The sequence below is a fragment of the Rhinopithecus roxellana genome, chromosome 19 (genome assembly GCF_007565055.1).
Source record: "Rhinopithecus roxellana isolate Shanxi Qingling chromosome 19, ASM756505v1, whole genome shotgun sequence".
Lineage (NCBI taxonomy): Eukaryota > Metazoa > Chordata > Mammalia > Primates > Cercopithecidae > Rhinopithecus > Rhinopithecus roxellana.
This window is the reverse complement of record NC_044567.1, coordinates 14,995,555-15,014,713: the sequence shown is the minus strand read 5'-3', so window position 1 is coordinate 15,014,713 and position 19,159 is coordinate 14,995,555. Positions and strand designations below refer to the sequence as shown.

Here is a 19,159-nt window from a genome sequence, read left to right as displayed (position 1 = left end):
GTGGGGTATTTGCCCAAGTCCAGCCACCGGCTCTCTCCCAATAGAGCCCACACAGTATTGGAAAGAGAAATATAGCCACTGCTCTCATTCCTGGGAGTAGGGGTGCCCTGGTTGCTTTCACCAGCCTGCAAGAGTACAGTCAGGGTGAGGTGCTGGGGAACATCAACAACGATCTGGGTTCGAATCCCAGCTTTGCCACTTGTTAGCCATGTTGCTATGTCAACTTCTCTTGAGCTTCAGTTTCTTCCACTGTTGTGTAAGGATAATGCCTCCTAGGGCTGTTGTGAGCATTAGTACTGTGCCTGGCATATAGTAAATAATATATGGTAGCCATGTTATTATTATTATAATTGTTACTACCATCACTGTCATCTCTTTATTTATTTTTTGGAGACTGAGTCTTGCTCTGTCACCTAGGCTGGAGTGCAGTGGCACCATCTTGGCTCACTGCAACCTCCGCTTCCCAGGTTCAAGCGATTCTCCTGCCTCAGCCTCCCGAGTAGCTGGGATTACAGGTGTGGGCCACAATAACCAGCTACTTTTTTTTTTTTTTTTGGTAGAGACGGGGTTTCGCCATGTTGGCCAGGCTGGTCTTGAACTCCTGGCCTCAAGTGATCTGCCCGCCTCGGCCTCCCAAAGTGTTGGGATTACAGGTGTGAGCCACTGCGCCTGGCCTCTGTCATCCCTTCAAATGTTCTTTCAGAACTGAGGCATGCAGAGGCCGGAAGACAGGCTGGGCTCACCAGGGTGGTTATCTCTGAGAGAGGACACGGGTGAGGCCAGAGGCCTCTCCCTGGAGAAGGAGGTAGGTGGAGAAGCTGGGTGGCATCCAGATAAGGAAGAGCAGCATCTCCTTGAGAGTGTACACAGGAGCACGGATGGGGAGGGAGGCTGAGTGCTCCTTACAGGCCCACCCTGTTCCCTCCAGGTGTTAGCTGCTGTTGTCCTGGGCATTTGGGCAGCTGGTTCTGCTGGGTTACAGTCCTCATGTCCCTGGCGCAGACATAGCCATTGCCTGCTGGCACTTGATACCTACTCATATTCCATTTCTCTATTCCAAACACACTGAATTGCATGGCCCAGGGCGCCGTGGTGTGCACCACTGTCTGGCCTAAACTCACCTAGAATACATATCAGGATCTCCTACGCACTCCTTGGGTCCAAGAAGAAGTGGTTCTGGCCTCATCTGCCTCCAGCTTAGTTATAACGTGGCTTATCTAAAGGCTTGGGAGGTGGGGCACCCAGCCCTACCCACCCATCCAGGAAGTTCCACACCTGGACAACTTTCAATTTCATTATTGTAGCTTCCTGAGATTCAGAGGCCAGGAATTGTGCAGAGATCTGCAGCAGGGATTCTCACAACTTCCATTTCTGGTGAACAGCTAAGGTCAGAGAGGAGGTGGGTACCACTTGAGATGGGCCTGTGGTTCCCGGGCACTGTCTTTCCGGACACCTGGAATTCCCAGGGTGGTGGTGAATTGAGAATCAACTACCATGATGGGGGTAGAGACAGAGAAGGAAGCAGTGAGTGGATAAGTGCCTGGAACAGGCAGAAGGGATGTAGGGGAAGGTGACCAAAGGTAGGATGGGGAAGTGGATCCCAGGAAGCTTTTGTTTCTTCTGAGGCCAACTTACCACCGCCTCATTGGGAAATTGTTGGTAGGGAGGCACCCATCCAACTGCCTTGCAGAATACAGCAAGGCAGGGAGCCCAAGAATCAGAGCCAAGGGAAGAAATGACCCGTTGAGGTTAGTAATGTGAAGTCTGGCAATCGTGCCCCTCATCCCTCCCTGGTTCCTCTGTTCGTCAATGTTGGCGCTAGTCTGGCTGGGGCGTGGTGGGCCTGCCTTTCCATCCCTCAGGCCCCTTGGAACAAGGGGGCAACTCTGCTGTGGGAGATGTAGAAAATGGGTCTCACTTTCCCTATTTGGGACAGTAGCTGCTACTTTTTTCCTTTAGATGGGTTTCATGAGGGGCAGAGGAGAATCTGGGATCTGTGATGTTTAGCCCTGTTTACTGAGTCATGGCTGCCTCACCTTCTAGAAGTAAGGCAGGCAAATCATTCCAGGTACTGGTTGTCCTGGAACCTTTGGTTCTTCCCTGACCTCATGTCATGTGTGTCTGTGTGAAGAAAGTCCAGGAAACAGGCTTTGTGTGAGCAACGAGGCTGTTTATTTCACCCGGGTGCAGGTGGTCTGAGTCCGAAAAAGGAGTCAGCAAAGGGTGGTGGGATTATCATTAGTTCTTACCGGCTTGGGATAGGCTTACAAAGTACATTCTCAAGGGCAGGAGAATATTATAAAGTACCTTCTTAAGGGCTGGGGAGAATATCACAAAGTACCTTCCTAAGGGCGGGGGAGACTATATTGTATCAGGGTGGGGCAGGAACAAATCACAATGGTGGAATGTCATCAGTTACGGCTATTTTCACTTCTTTTGTGGATCTTCAGTTGTGATACCCTACCTTGTTTTAACCTGAACTGACTCTCCCTTAGCTGAGAGAGCCAGACAAACTCCATTTTGGCTCCTTCACTTGCCGCCCCTTACCCACCCCCCTTCCTCAAGGACTTAACTTGTGCAAGCTGACTCCCAGCACATCCAAGAATGCAATTAACTGATAAGATACTGTGGCAAGCTATAACCGCAGTTCCCAGGAATTCGTCTGGTTGATAGTACCCTAAGCCCCCACATTTGTGTCTGGTTGATGGTACCCAAAGCCCTCGTGTCTATCACCCTGTGATAGATTTAAAGCCCCTGCACCTGGAACTGTTCGTTTTTCCGTAACCATTTGTCTTTTTGAACTTTTTTTTGCCTGTTTTACTTCTGTAAGATTGCTTCAGCTAGGCTCCCCCTCACCTTTCTAAACCAAAGTATAAAAGAAAATCTAACCCCTTCTTCGGGGCCGAGAAAATTTTGAGTGCTAGCCGTCTCTCGGTCGCCGGCAATAAAGGACTCCTGAATGAGTCTCATAGTGTGGCATTTCTCTACAACTCGCTTGGTTACAACACAGTTGCTTCAGGCCGTCTGGATGTATATGTGCAGGTCACAGGAAATATGATGGCTTAGCTTGGGCTCAGAGGCCTGACACCTCAGGCTGCCAAATGTGGAAGATTTACATACTTGAACCAATACCCTCCTCCCAAAAACTGAAATTGGCTTCTATTTCTGAGTTGGTCCAGGTGCAATGTTCAGCGTATTTGAGGAAATCACAAGAATTGTAGTTAAGGAGATGGATGCTGGAGGGGATATGATTGCTGTTAGAAGCCTCGTTGATGCTGATAGATTCCACTGCTTCCATCTGGTGGGGGAGAAGAGAATTTTCTCTGGATGCCGGCACTACACGACAGCCTCACCCTGATGGACATTCTGGACACAGATCGGGACAAGCGGTTAGATGAACTGGATTCTGGGCTCCAAGGTCAGTATAAGGTAGATGACAGGTGGCCAGCCAGGAGGCCTTGACCATTTGTATTCCATCTCCTTCTCAATTCACCATTGTTATCAACTAAATCAACCAATCAGTGAAACTGTGGAATTTGTTTGTACACATCCACACACCTTAATTTAAGAAATGCACGGAAGAGGCCGGGCGCGGTGGCTCAAGCCTGTAATCCCAGCACTTTGGGAGGCCGAGGCGGGCGGATCACGAGGTCAGGAGATCGAGACCATCCTGGCTAACACGGTGAAACCCCGTCTCTACTAAAAAAATACAAAAAACTAGCCGGGCGAGGTGGCGGGCGCCTGTAGTCCCAGCTACTCGGGAGGCTGAGGCAGGAGAATGGCGTAAACCCGGGAGGCGGAGTTTGCAGTGAGCTGAGATCTGGCCACTGCACTCCAGCCTGGGTGACAGAGCGAGACTCCTTCTCAAAAAAAAAAAAAAAAAAAAAAAAAAAAAAAAAAAAAAGAAATGCACGGAAGAGCTGCATGGTGGGAGGAGAGTGGGAGAAGTAGAGATTTATTTCCATTGGAAACCATTCCTAAATGGTCTTTCTTTCCCATTTTTCCCTGGTAAAACAATCTGCTTTTAATTTAGCGGAGCTTCTCCTGTGTTCATCATTTAAGTGGATAAGTAAATGAGGGCAGTTTGCTTACTGGTTAAGAAAGGATGCAGGCTTTAGGGCTGGAAGCACCTGGTTTCAAAGCCTGGCTCTGCCTCTTATCAGCTGGGTGACCTCTGGACAAGTTGTTGTATTGCTCTAAGTTTCAGTTTCCTCATGTGTCAACTCTAGAGACTGTTGTAAGAATCAAATGAGGGCTAGGCACAGTGGCTCACTCCTGTAATCCCAGCACTTTGGGAGGCCGAGGTGGGCAGATCATGAGGTCAGAAGATTGAGACCATCCTGTCTAACACAGTGAAACCCCATCTCTACTAAAAAGTATATATAAAAAATTAGCCAGGCATGGTGGCGCGTGCCTGTAGTCCCAGCTACTCAGGAGGCTGAGGCAGGAGAATCGCTTGAACTCAGGAGGCGCAGGTTGCAGTGAACCAAGATTGTGCCACTGCACTCCAGCCTGGGCGACAGAGCAAGACGCTGTCTCAAAAAAAAAAAAAAAAAAAAAAGAATCAAATTAGAACAAATTATGTGAATCATTTATCACAGTGTCTGCCACAAAAGGAGCACTCAATAAAAGTTAGCTCCCATCATCTGGTGGTCATGGTGGTGATTCTTACTATCCTTTCATGTTCCTTGGCTATCAAGACTGAAGGGGGAGTTGCTGACGAGCAGAAATCCCTAAGATATTGGGGGAATTTATGGAAGAGTCAATTATTCCATCTCCCTGCCTCTGATCTCAGTTATTCCTGGGGTACTTGGGTTTCAGAAGCCCCAGGGTTTAAGTGTCAAACTCTCACTTGGACCCCACGCTGGAATATGGTGAGGAGTTCATTATATTTCATAATGTGAAAAAATATTTCATAATATGAAAAATGGCAAGGAGTTCATAGCTCAGACCTCTCTGATACAGTCTGTTTCTTTTTATGAGGTCTCATGCCAAGAGATGGAAAAGAGCTCTAACAGCCCTGAGCAGTTTTAGAGTATTACAATGTGCCAGGAAGTGCTTTAAGTGACTGAGAGCGGTACCCAGATTACTTGGAGGTGGTGGACCTTTCCACAAGTGGAGTTTCGTTAAGCAAGCAAGGGGCTTTTGGAGAAATTTCAGATTCGCATTTTTCAAAGACTGAGTCAATGCTCTGAAAAGTAAACTGCCAAGAGCCAATTTGCTGAAAGCCAGCTCTCAAAAAAAGAAAAAAAAAAATCAGTTTGCCAAATGATCAATTCACTGAAAATGGAAAAATACTTCAACCCAGAACTAGGATGTTTTGCCACAATAATATTACTCCCCAGGGACAGGGCAAAGTGTAAGTCTGGGGAAAAAAAAAATTGACTAAGTCAGTCAACTTCCTTTAAGGAAAAGCTCATCTGTGTGCATATAAAATTCGGAGGCAGAGGTGAAACCAAACTTAAAAAAGAAAATCCTTACAATAATGGGAATTGGTAATTTGAATTGATTTTTAGCTTGGTCTGCTCCCTATTTAAATGGGTTATTTTGTAACTGTGTAATGCTGATGGTGCAGTTAAAGTGTGCATAGCGCTGGGCACGTGGCTCACGCCTGTAATTCCAGCACTGTGGGAGACCGAGGCGGGTGGATCACTTGAGGTCAGGAGTTCAAGTCCAGCCTGGCCAACATGGCGAAACCCTGTCTCTACTAAAAATACAAAAATTAGCTGGGCGCGATGGCACATGCCTGTAATCCCGTACTTTGGGAGGCTGAGGTGGGCAGATCACTTGATGTCAGGAGTTTGAGACCAGCCTGGCCAACATGGCAAAACCCTGTCTTTACTAAAAATACAAAAATTAGCTGGGTGTGGTGTTGCACGCCTGTAATCCCAGCTACTCAGGAGGCTGAGGCAGGAGAATTGCTCCCAGGAGGCGGAGGTTGCAGTGAGCCATGATTATGCCACTGCACTCCAGCCCGGCGACAAAGCAAGACTCCGTCTCAAAAAAAAAAAAAAAGAAAAAAGTGCATATAATTTTTTGTTTGTTATTAAAGTCCATACTTTATTCATATTAACTTTTTTTTTTGAGATGGAGTGTCGCTCTGTTGCCCAGGCTGCAGTGCAATGGTGCAATCTCGGCTCACTGCAACCTCTGCCTCTAGGTTTAAGTGGTTCTTCTGCCTCAGCCTCCCGAGTAGCTGGGATTACAGGCGCCCGCCACCACACCCGGCTACTTTTTTGTATCTTTAGTAGAGACAGCGTTTCGCCATGTGGCCAGGCTGGTCTTGAGTTCCTGACCTCAGGTGATCCACCTGCCTTGGCCTCCCAAAGTGCTGGGATTATAGGCCTGAGCCACCGCGCCCAGCCCATGTTATCTTGGTTTTGACTCTAGTGTCCTTTTTCTATTGCAGAATCCCATCCAGGGTCCCACATTACATTACATTTAGTTGTCATGTCTCCTTAGGCTCCTCTTGGCTGTGACAGTTTCTCAGACTTTGCCTGTTTGGGATAATCTTGGTAGTTTTGAGCAGTGCTGGTCAGGGATAGTGTAGAATGTCCCTCTGTTGGAATTTGATGTTTTTTCTCATGGTTAGACTGGGTTCTGGGTCTCGGGGAGGAAGACCACAGAGGTAAAGTACCATTCCTATTACATCACATCAGGGGTATGTCCTATCAACATGACCTATCACTGTTGATGTTGACCTTGATCACCTGGCTGAGGTAATGTTTGTCATGTTTCTCTACCGGAAGTACTCTTTTTCCTCTTCTTCATATAGTACTCTTTGTGCACATCGTTTTTATTTTTCTTTTTCTCTCTGATATTTTTCTTTTCTTTTACACTGCTCAAGAAGCAAATGGTCCCTAAGACATTTGTGTCTCGTGTACACACAAATAGTGATTTCAGGCTCTGTTTCCAATTCTGTCACATTTCTACCAGTTCCAAAATGGATTTGTCTTTGGAAATCCAGCCCTGCCTCCAAAACCTAGCAATGGGAGTTCTTCTTCCCCTGTAAGTTCCCGCCTGGGAGGTTGGAGACAAAGGCACGTAGCCCCTTCAGGATGTCCACATATCATCCACGAACCCTGGGGCGGCAACTGACTCAGAACCAAGGCCCTTATTAGTGCCTGATCAATTAGGGCAGAGTCCATGCGTGTGGGTGACTTTCCAGGGTTGCTTCACTTTATACTTGTGTGGTTCACACAAACAACAGCAACATAACTGCTTTTTTTTTTTTTTTTTTTTTGGAGATGGAATCTCGCTGTCGCCCAGGCTGGAGTGCAGTGACTTGATCTTGGCTCACTGCAACCTTCGTCTCCGCCTCCCAGGTTCAAGCGATTCTCCTGCCTCGGCCTCTCAAGTAGCTGGAATTAGGCACGTGCCACCACCCCCGACTAATTTGGTAGAGATGGAGTTTCACCATGTTGGCCAGGTTGGTCTTGAACTCCTGACCTCATGTGATCCACCCACCTCGGCCTCCCAAAGTGCTGGGATTACAGGCGTGAGCCACCACGCCTGGCCCTAATTTTTGTATTTTTTAGTAGAGACGGGGTTTCACCATATCAGCCAGGCTAGTCTCAAACTCCTGACCTCAAGTGATCTGCCTGCCACAGCCTCTCAAAGTTCTGGGGTTACAGGCGTGAGCCACTGCGCCCAGCCTTAATTTCCCTAAATATAGGAAATAGACATTAGTAATATTCTCGTACTGTAGATGGAGAAACAAAGAGGTTAAGTGACTTACCCAAGGCCATGTGGTAAGAAGGTGGAGGAGTGGGCTCCACTCTGGGATCCTGTGACCCCAGGTAACTGAGCTTCTGGTGAGAACAGCATTTCCTGGACAGCCACAGCTGGAGTGCTCTCTCAGAAGGGAGGGGGATGGTGGCATGGAGCCCAGTATGGGGCTGCCCCAAGGAGAGTTTTTTGGAGAGAGATCTTTTGGGGGTCCACTCCAGAGTGACCTTTACCATTCTCTTTCCAAGTCAAAAGACTGAGTTTCAAATTCTGGATAATGTAGACTCAAAGGGAAAGTTGATAGTGAAATTGCCCAAAAAAATAACAATTTCAGGCAGCTTCCAGGGCTCCCACGATCAGAAAATTGAGATATCTGAGAACCGGATATCCCAGCAGTATCTGGATACCCTTGAGAACAGGTGAGGTTGGAGTTGGGCAGCAGGGAAGGAGGGGAGGAAGCCCATCTTGGGCACCAAGGGATTCAAGGGTGGCGGACCTGCTCTTTTATTTATTTATTTATTTATTTATTTATTTATTTATTTATATTTTATTTTCCCTGCTTTTCATTAGCTTTGTGGAGGATTGGCTCTCTAGGGCAGCCTCTCACTCTCTACTTCCAGGATTCCTCCAGCCTGCCCTTTACACAAGCATGCCTTCCTCTTCTCTGCCTCCAGAAAACCTTCTCATTCACCCAGAGGCAGCCTCCAGGAAGCCTTCTGAGGCTCCCAATTCACTCATATCCTTGCTGTCCCCCAGGATGGTTAATTCCTCTGACTTGGACAAACCTGTTTTTTTTTTTTTTTGAGACGGAGTCTCGCTCTGTCGACCAGGCTAGAGTGCAATGGCGCGATCTCGGCTCACTGCAACCTCCGCCTCCAAACCTGGTGGTTTAAGAGGCACTCTCCTTTGCTCTCCTCTGCTCTCCTGCACTGAGCTGCCCACATCAGTATTTTGTGCTTGTTTGCCTCTGCCTTGTGGGCAAGCCAGTGGCTTCCATGTTCGTCTTTCCCACTGGACTGGAAGCGACTTGTGACAAAGGACTGACTTTGCTAACCTTTCTGTATTAACTCCAAGCACATAGTAGGTACTGAGTGAAAGAGAGCTGAAGTGAAGCACAATGAAAGCAAAGCACCCCTTGGAGGACATTTCCTGCACGGAGTGCAGCCACCCCACCCCAGCAGGGTGGCACCGATCAAATGCCACAGAGGTGCTGGTAGCTGGTGGGCAGATGCTTCCAATTCAAGAGGACATCACTAGCCATGCCCGCAACAATAGTTCTGTGGTTGTTGTCTTCAGCTGGGATTGTTGGAGATTGCGGAGTAGCTCAGGAGAAAGTGCCCCGCAGTTCTCCTGGGCTTGCTCTCCTTGAGTGGAGTGGGAGCAGGTGCCTTTTTCCTTCTCCTTTTCTTTCTTTCTTTTTTTTTTTTTGAGATGGAGTTTCACTTTTGTTGCCCAGGCTGTAGTGCAATGGCCCGTTCTTGGCTCACTGCAACCTTTGCCTCCTGGATTCAAGAGATTCTTCTGCCTCAACCTCCCGAGGAGCTGGGACTACAGGTGTCCGCCACCACGCCTGGCTAATTTTTGTATTTTTAGTAGGGACAGGGTTTCATTCACCATGTTGGCCAGGCTGGTCTCAAGCTCCTGACCTCAGGTGATCCACCTGCCTTGGCCTCCCAAAGTGCTGGGATTACAGGTGTGAGCCACTCCGCCCAGGCCCCCTCTTTTTTATTAATAAATTTTAAAAAAGGCTTACAATAAAATTTTACTGGTCCTTTGAATTACCCCTCCCTACCACAGTAGGGAGGGCCCTCGGAATTTTTCTAAGAGAGCTCAGTGTTTTCTACTATAGAATGCTTGTTTGTCAGGTGAGGGTATTGGTATCTATATGTGGGGTGGGGGCACTGGATAGGTAGGGGAAGGTCATCGGAGGCAGGGACCCATGTCTTCCTTGAGGGCCTTTTGATTGCAAATAGAAACTCCGTCAGACATTTTAGGTCATAACATGAGTTTCCTACAGCGGGAATGGAATCAGATGCTTCATGAGCCTAAGGGCAGGTGATGCAGCTGGCTCCAGGGACCGGTGCAAGGAGCTGGAGTCCGTCGTCAGAGAAGACGGTGTCTTGGGCTTCACAGATGCCTATCTCAGTGTCATGGGAAGGGCACTCCCTTTGGATTTACACTGACCGGGGTTTGAATCCCAGCTCTACACTTACTATCTGTGTGGCCTTGGACCATTCACAACCTGTCACTAAGCCTCAGTATCTTTACGTGGAAAGTGGATGTGATTCTGCCTACCGTCATAGGATTGTGAAGGTGAAGTGGAAAAGTGTGTCTCACAGTTGGCACATTGTCATCCTCCATAAATGCTAGTGAATTCTTGCCCCACTTTGTTTGTATTTATTTATTTACTTATTTATTTTGAGATGGAGTCTTTCTCTGTTGCCCAGGCTGCAGTGCAATGGTGCAGCCTTGGCTCACTGCAAACTCTGCCTCCCGGGTTCAAGTGATTCTCCTGTCTCAGCCTCCTGAGTAGCTTGGATTACAGATGTGTGCCTGGTGATCCATTCACCTCAGCCTCCCAAAATGCTGGGATTACAGGCAAGAGCCACCATACCTGGCCTCTCGCCCTACTTCGCACCCCACCCCTACCTCCACCCCGAGGTGGGTAAAGTGAACTGCGATGGGGTGCTGTGTTCCTTGGTTTTCCAGTCTCGGAAGCGATTAATCTTAAATGGGAGCTGGCTCACAGAGAGGGAGAAGAGTCACTGGGAGGTAAGACCCTGAGATCCTCAACTCTCATCTCTCTCTACTGTCTCCAGGAAGCTGAAGAGGGAACTACCCTTTTCATTCCGATCAATTAATAGGAGAGAAAACCTGTATCTGGTGACAGAAACTCTGGAGATGGTAAAGAAGGAAACCCTGAAAAGCGACCGGCAATATAAATTTGGGAACCAGACTTTTCAGAGCCATCTCAGCTATGAACACAAGGTTAGCATCCTGGGAGGCAGGAACTGTGAAGGTCAGCGTTGGCCCGCGCCCCGCAGGTCAAGGCAATGCCAGCCCTAGACTCTTCCTTCACTCCTCTCCTAGCAGCCCTGCTGCTCTTGGCCACATTGCCCCAAGAAAGGGTGGGTGGCATTGGCCGGGCGCGGTGGCTCAAGCCTGTAATCCCAGCACTTTGGGAGGCCGAGACGGGCGGATCACGAGGTCAGGAGATCGAGACCATCCTGGCTAACACGGTGCAACCCCGTCTCTACTAAAAAAATACAAAAAACTAGCCGGGCGAGGTGGTGGGCGCCTGTAGTCCCAGCTACTCAGGAGGCTGAGGCAGGAGAATGGTGTAAACCCTGGGAGGCAGAGCTTGCAGTGAGCTGAGATCTGGCCACTGCACTCCAGCCTGGGCCACAGAGTGAGACTCCGTCTCAAAAAAAAAAAAAAAAAAAAGAAAAGAAAGGGTGGGTGGCATTGTCCAGTCCCTCCCTTGTTACTCTCTAGCGATGCCCTCTTTTCATTTTCATTTTCTTTCTTTCTTTTTTTTTTTTAAATAGATATGAGGTCTTGCTATGTTGTCGAGGCTGTCTCAAACTCCTGGGCTCAAGCAATCCACCCAACTTGGCCTCCCAAAGTGCTAGGATTACAGGTGTGAGCCCTGCGCCCAGCCTTCATTTTCTTTGTACATTTCCCATGATTCATCATTACACAAGTGTATTTTTGCTTGTTTGTCTGTCTCCTTTCTAGGAAGCAGGAGAACGGAGCCACGGTGCCTAGAACAAAGCAGCTCCTCAGTAAACATTTGTTGAATGAACAGTGGCAACAGGATGAGTTTTGGCATCAGACGTGGGTTCAAATTTCAGCTCTGCCACTGTTTTTAGCTGTGAGACTGACTCACCTGCTGACCCCTCAGAGCCTCAGTTTTCTCATCTATAAAATGGGGATACAAATGACTGCCTCACAGGATTGTTTGGGAAATCAGGCAAGATAATGATGTAAAAGCACCTGGGGATCTGTCAATGTGAGCTCCTTTTTCCTAGGGCCAAAGGGAAGTGACCATCCTCCCAAATCGGGTCCTGAGCTATCGAGTAAAGCAGCTTGTCTTCCCCAACAAAGGAGACGATGAATAAGCAAAGGCTGATGGGGAACAGGATTGGGAGTCCTAAACACACCAGTGAGGTGGGGGGTGGGATTCAACCAGACTCTGTCAGCCTAGGGTGGGTAGCTGGTGAGCTTGGAGGTTGTGGAGGGGTCCAGGGAAAAGGGTGGATTCAGCACTAGGAAGGACTGAGGCTCCATGCTCTGGCCCGGGGACCTGGACCCGCTGACCCAGGATTTGCCTGAACATGACGTAAGAGTCATTAACTCCTCTCCCAGTCTCCAAAGAGAATAATTGTCTTTTTTGGCTGGGCGTGGTGGCTCACGCCTGTAATCCCAGCACTTTGGGAGGCCAAGGTGGGCGGATCACCTGAGGTCAGGAGTTCAAGACCAACCTGGCCAACGTGGTAAAACCCTGTCTCTACGAAAATTAAATATAGTGTGTGCGTCGCCTGTATCCAGCTACTTGGAGCTGGGCAGGAGAATGTTTGTTTTTTTTTTTTTTTTTTTTTTTGAGGCGGAGTCTCGCTCTGTCCCGGACTGGAGTGCATGGCCAATCTCAGCTCATGCAACTCCGCCTCCGGGAGCCATTCCCTGCTCAGCCTCCGAGTAGCGGGCAGGCGCCCGACTCGCCCGGCTAGTTTTTTATTTAGTTTCCCGTTAGCCAGATGAGATTCCTGCCTGGATCGCCCGTCTCGGCCTCCCAAAGGATGGGTTACAGGTTGAGCCACCGCGCCGGCGCAGGAGAATTCTGAACAGCAGGTTGCATGAGCGCGCCACCTGCACCCATCCAGCCTAGGCAACAAGAGCAAAACTCCATCTCAAAAAAACAAAAAAAAAAAGAAGAGTTTTTTTTTTTTTTTTTTTAATTGGAGGCTGGTGTGGGGATTGAGAGGCACTGGAGAAAGGGAACTTGCAGAGTGAGAACTGGTCTCTCCTGAGAGGCACTGGAGAAAGGGAACTTGCAGAGTGAGAACTGGTCTCTCCAATAACTTGTTTTTTCCCTCCCTTTTTGGTGCTGGTTTAGATATTTGAGGGACAAAACAAAATCCTTTCCAGAAGGTGAGTGAGCTGCTGGGCTTCCTGTTCGTCATTTCAGAATGGGCAAGAACACTATTTTTAAAAATGGAATTATAGAGTGGTTAGGTCCAAGGATGTGGTAGGATGCACCCACAGGTGGGAACCATGGCAAACGCAGGAGAAAAATTAGCCTGTTGGAGAAGAGTCTGGATTGTACATTGGACTAGGGTTTCCAGGCTGCTCCTAGGACAACTTTGTGCTGGCAGTCAGCTGGATCCTGAGCTTACAGCCCTCCCTGAAGGCTTTTTGGCCTAGGAAGCACAATTAAATGACTTGGCCAGTTCCAGCATGACAACACTGGCTGTGAAAAGGGTCCTGGACTGGAGTCAGGCAGTCTCAGGGTCTAGTCCCACCCTGCCACTCACTAGCTCTACAGCCACTCAAGTCACAGTTTTCCTGACTTTAATATAATTTAATTTAATTTTTTGAGACAGAGTCTTCCTCTGTCACCCAGGCTAGAGTGCAGTGGTGTGATCTCGGCTCACTGCAACCTCTACCTCCTGGGTTCAAGCGATTCTCCTGCCTCAGCCTCCCAAGTACCTGGGATTATAGGTGCCCACCACCATGCCCAGCTCAGTTTTTTTTTTTTTTTTTTTTTTTTTTGATTTTTAGTAAAGACAGTGTTTCACTATATGTTGGCCAGGCTGATCTCAAACTCCTGACCTCAAGTGATCCACCCACTGCGGCCTCCCAAAGTGCTGGGATTACAGGCGTGAGTCACCGTGCCTGGCCTTTCCTGACTGTGAAATAAAGGAGTGAGACTAGAAGGTCCCTGTGATTCTGAATTATGTGGCTTCCTCTGGAATTTCTAGGTTTTCCCCTTGATCCCAGCAGGGTTGTACTGCCTAAGAGAGCTTGGAAAGGGATAGAGAAGTCTGACCCAAATTTGCGGAGCGACTGCGTGTATGCTGCCCCCTTTCTGGGCCTTAGCTTCTTCCTCAGTCATCTAGGCACGGTCCTATGACTGCCTGTTTTTGAGGAGGTGGGAGGGGTCTGCAAATACAGTGCTTTCCCATGGACACACACTAATGAGGATGCAGGCTCCCTGGTACCAGCCGTGAGGGCTCAGATTGCAAGAGTGAAAACTTCCATCACTGGGAAGAGAAGTCTGCAGGGGACAGGAGGTGATCTAAAGATCCTGAAATAAGTCTTCCTCTCTCTGCAGAGAAGGATGGTGCTTCATCCTGTTCAGGTAAGGGTGATTGCCAAGTGTGTTCAGGGTGGCTGCACCAACCCACCCTGAGTGGCTCAAGACTGCTGCTCAGGTGGGGTCAGCTGAGTACGTATGAAGGAGGGGCACTGCCTAGTAGGTTTCAACTTTAGTCTGGAGGCTGCATCTGTCTCCTCTAAACGCAGTGGTTCTCGTTGGTTATACCCTGAAATCACACGGGGGAGCTTTAAAACTGGTGGCGACTGAGCCCCATCTCCAGAAACTCTGACTTAATTGTGGGGGTGTGGCCTGGACATCAGGATTTGGAGTAACTCCTTGGGTGATTCTCATGCAGTCAAGGTTGAGAACCACTGCTTTAACTTTCTCCGAATCCTAATTACTTCCAGTGTGGCCTGAGGACTGCACTTTGAATGGCAAGGACCAAATAACCAAGTTTTTGTTTTTTCCGGAGGTGGAGAAGAATTTGGGGTTGGGACTAGACTGAGGGTGAGCTGGGGAGATGGAAGATGGAAGTGGGGTCAGTGGGAGGTAATGATGGTAGGTATCTCGGAAGAAGGATGCTTAATTTTAACACGGAAAGATTGGAAGAAGGGAAGATACAAAGAGGTGGTCTCCAGAAGACAGGCAGACAAGTAACAGCCTCAGAAATAAAGCCTTTTGGGCTGGGTGGCCCAGGTTCTCAACTGCTGCCTCTACAGCAAAGTCTTTGGGTTCGGAGGATTCCAGAAACATGAAGGAGAAGTTGGAGAACATGGAAAGTGTCCTCCAGGAACTGACGGAGGACAAGAGGAAAGATGTACTAAACTTCCTCACTAAGTGCCTCGGCAGGGAGGAGCTTCGGCAGGATCTAGAGCAAAGAGTAAGAGCCCCTAAGAAAGCACTGAGGCAGAGAAAGAGAGGAGCCAGAGGGGAGGGCAGTTGGCACAGTGAGGATGGTCTGCTCTGGTGAGACTGGTGCTCATCTCCCACAACTCCTGGCCCTAGGTATCTGAGGTCCTGATTTTCGGGGAGCTGCAGATGGAGGACCCAGTCAATCCTCTCCTAAGCAGCCTTTTTAATGCTGCTGGGATCTTGGTAGAAGTGCATGCAGAAGCCATTCTGGACTTCCTGGATGCCTTGCTAGGTGAGGAAGGGTCTCGCTGTAGGCTGGGGTGGAGGAAGTGTGAGCAGAGAGACCTGTGGGAAGTCACATCTTGGGAGGAGGGGCTGCACATTGCTCTTCACAGTTCATAGTGGGGTACCACTTCATGTCTTCCTCAGGCCAGGCACTGAGAGGCTGGTTCCTTGTCTATGAACTCCTGCAGGCCAAGAGGGAAGCAGGAGTCGCAGCAGAGGCCCGTTTGGAGCAACTCTCATCTAGCACTCCCAGGGGCTCTCTGGAACCTTTTGATGATGCATGTTCTGGGTGTGATCAGCCACTGACGCCCTGTCCCACCATGTATCTCTCCTTTTTGCCAACCACTCTCTTTCTTTACCCCCAGAGCTGTCTGAGGAGCAGCAGCTTGTGGCTGAGGCCCTGGAGAAGGGGACCTTTCCTCTGTTGAAGGACCAGGTGAGACAGCCTGGGCTGAGGGCCAGGGTCATAGTGGAAGGGAATGCCCATATGCTCAAGGGACCCAGAAGTCCCAGGGTACAGCCCCTTCTTATTCCATAGTTTTCTGCCAGCTCACATCCATGCAGCTGGTTTGTGACAATTCCCTGGACACAGAGTTGCCAGGACAATTTGTAATGGGTTCTTTAGGCTCTGTTGTTTATCTATGGGCAAGAGAGGGGTGCAAATTGGTTAGTCTCAGGATAGCAGCTGGTGTGATCTTGAGTTCCAGTGCAGATTGACTAGCAGAGCCTGCCACTATGTTGAGAGAGTATGAAGCTCTCCGGGCTCTGCAGGAGAGTGCCATGATAGATTATTACGTCTGCCTATCGGCTCAGCAGTAAGGAGTGTGGCCAAATATTTGCCATTTCTGGTATATCACTATTCCTAGCTTTTACAATCTGGTGGGTTTCCTTCCAGGTGAAACCTATCATGGAGCAGAACTGGGATGAGCTGGTCAGCAGTCCTCATGACATGGACTATGACCCTGAGGCACGAATTCCCTGTGCACTGTATGTTGTTGTCTCTATCCTGCTGGAGCTGGCTGAGGGGCCTACCTCCGTCTCTTCCTAACTACAAAAACCCTTTCTCCCCACAAGCCTCTGGGTTCTCCCTTCACCGGTCTGTCCTTACTGCCATCGTCACTACCATCCTGTTACCAGCGGGACCTCTTTAAAACAAGCAGCCAACCATTCTTTGATGTATCCCATTCACTCCGTGTTAACGTCCGAAATCAGCCTGGATTTTATGCTTCTAATTAAAAGTGGCAGGTTGTGCATGTTAATTTTGTCTCTTGAAGCCTCACTAAATGACAGTAAAGCAATAGAAAAGCTTTGTATAAACCTACAAGGATGAAAAGAATGCAGCAGCAGATAAGAAACTTTAATACATCTTTGGAAGCTAGAAAGCAATGAAAGGAGTGCAGGCTGGGAGGTGTAGGACTGGGAGTAGACAGGAGATTGCTATTTTTATCATCAGCCTTCTATTTATTATTTATTTATTATTTTTGAGACAGAGTTTTGCTCTTGTTGCCCAGGCTGGAGTGCAATGGCGTGATCTCGGCTCACTACAACCTCTGCCTCCTGGGTTCAAGTGATTCTTCTGCCTCAGTCTCCAGAATAGCTGAGATTACAGGTGCCCGCCACCATGCCCGGCTAATTTTTGTATTTTTAGTAGAGATGGTGTTTCATCCTTGTTGGTCAGGCTGGTCTCGAACTCCTGAGCTCCAGTGATCCACCCCCATTGGCCTCCCAAAGTGCTGGGATTACAGCCGTGAGCCACCACACTTGGCCAGCCTTTTTTTTTTTTTTTTTTTTTTAGACGGAGTCTCACTCTGTCGCCCCCGCTGGAGTGCAGTGGCCGGATCTCAGCTCACTGCAAGCTCCGCCTCCCGGGTTCACGCCATTCTCCTGCCTTAGCCTCCCGAGTAGCTGGGACTACAGGCGCCCGCCACCTCGCCCGGCTAGTTTTTTGTATTTTTTAGTAGAGACGGGGTTTCACCATGTTAGCCAGGATGGTCTCGATCTCCTGACCTCGTGATCCGCCCGTCTCGGCCTCCCAAAGTGCTGGGATTACAGGCTTGAGCCACCGCGCCCGGCCTTGGCCAGCCTTTTAGTTCTATTTGATATTTTTAAAGAAACTGTAATTAAAAGTTAGAGAAATATATGCTTGTTATAAACCATTCAAACATTTCCCAAATATAAATTAGCAGGTGAAGTTACTCTGTGACCTCCCCTTTCTTTGTAGAGACCCAGAGAGGTAAGTGAAATTAAAGAACATTAAAGTAATTTTGCCCCAGGTGAGGGGGATTGATAATTTGCAAATCCAGGCAAAGTAAGTTTGGATTTGGCTAGCCTCCTGGACTGATGGCTCCAGAAGCCAAGGCCAAGGGCCTATCCACGTTTGCGAGTCTAGTAAAAGGAAACCTTCCCTACCATATTAGACTAATCTCAAATGGCTACACTGTAAGGGTTAGGGTGAATCAGCAGTAAACTTATTATTCTTACTGCACCCCCAGGGGACTGCAGGGAAGACTTTCTTGGTACTGAGTGAGGAAAAGGTTAGCAAAAGGAAAGGAAAAAAAATTCTGCAGAAACCACAGCCCAGTCTTTTCTCAGAACTTAGCCTGCATTTGTATCCTCTGAGAATTCCAGAGAATCTCAAATTGTGAACTTGGTTTTTGGGGGTCTTGGATTGAATGGACCCCCAGATGCCTGTCAGAACCAAACACAAATTATCTCTGGAGGAAGTAATCTCCCACAAATATATATATTTGAGACATGGTCATGCTGTGTCACCCAGGTTAGAGTGCAGTGGAGCAATCACAGCTTACTACAGCCTCCACTTCCCAGGCTCCCTCCTCAGCCTCTTGAGTAGCTGGGACTACAGGTGTGCACCACCATGCCTGGCTAATTTTTAAATTTTTTTTGTAGAGATGGCGTCTCCCTGTGTTGCCCAGGCCGGTCTTGAATTTCTGGGTTCAAGTGATCCTCCTGCCTTGGCCTCCCAAAGTGTTGGGATTACAGGTGTAAGTCACTGTGCTTGGTTGGCTAAGGCACATACGTTTTCCTTTTGAGAGATGTGGTATTGCACTGTTGCCCAGGCTAGAGTGCAGAGGTGCAATCATGGCTCACTGCAGCCTCTACCTCCTGGGCTCAAGTGATCCTCCCACCTCAGCCCCCTGAGTAGCTGGGACCACAGGTACGCACCACCATGCCCCATCTAATTTTTTATTTTTTGTAGAGATGGGGGTCTCACCATGTTGCCAGGACCTTACTATGTTGCCAGGGCTGGTGTTGAACTCTTAGGCTCAACTGATCCTCCCCCCTCAGCCTCCTGAAGTGTTGGAATTATGGGAGTGAGCCACTATGCCGGCTTAAGGCACATATTTCAAGTAACTCAAAAGTCAAGGGAGAAATCCTAATGGAAGTTCTAAGATTTTTTTTTCTGCTTAATGATAATAAAAATATACATATCAAACTTGTGGAATTAAGCTAAAGACTTTTTTTTAAGAGAAAATATATGTATCACCTTAATTGTTTGTGTTAGCAAAAAAAAAAAAAGCTAAAAAAATCAAAGAGCTTAGTATTCATGTCAAAAAGCTACCAAAGAAAACTCCAAAACAAACCCAACAACAAGTCTCTCCTTTCCCCTCCAAAAAAGCCTCAGCAAAATACATCCAGGAAAAAGAGAAGAAAAAGCACACAAATTGATAAGAAACAAAAACGTTAAGAGGATCAATAAAGACAGACATTGGACCTTTGAAATGACTCACAAATCTCTGACAAGAGTAATATTTTATTTATTTATTTATTTATTTATTTATTTATTTATTTATTTATTTATTTTGTTTTTGAGATGGAGTCTCACTCTGTCTCCCAGGCTGGAGTGCAGTGGTGCGATCTTGGCTCACTGCAACCTTCACTGCTTGGGTTCAAACAATTCTCTTGCCTCAGCCTCTTGAGTAGCTGGGACTACAGGTGCACATCACCACGCCTGGT

At 48.2% G+C, this 19,159-nt stretch overlaps 1 protein-coding gene across 1 annotated transcript; it reads left to right on the top strand.

Moving 5' to 3' along the window:
- Positions 1 to 2,406: 2,406 nt before the first annotated feature.
- On the top strand, positions 2,407 to 16,443 carry GSDMB (gasdermin B). Its single transcript, XM_030922490.1, is given in 10 exon segments — positions 2,407 to 3,344; positions 3,347 to 3,422; positions 7,977 to 8,147; positions 10,548 to 10,716; positions 11,760 to 11,878; positions 12,854 to 12,879; positions 14,767 to 14,927; positions 15,053 to 15,191; positions 15,550 to 15,620; positions 16,080 to 16,443. Coding segments are annotated over 10 exon segments (1,245 nt in total). The 5' UTR covers positions 2,407 to 3,184; the 3' UTR covers positions 16,233 to 16,443.
- The last annotated feature ends 2,716 nt before the right edge of the window (positions 16,444 to 19,159 follow it).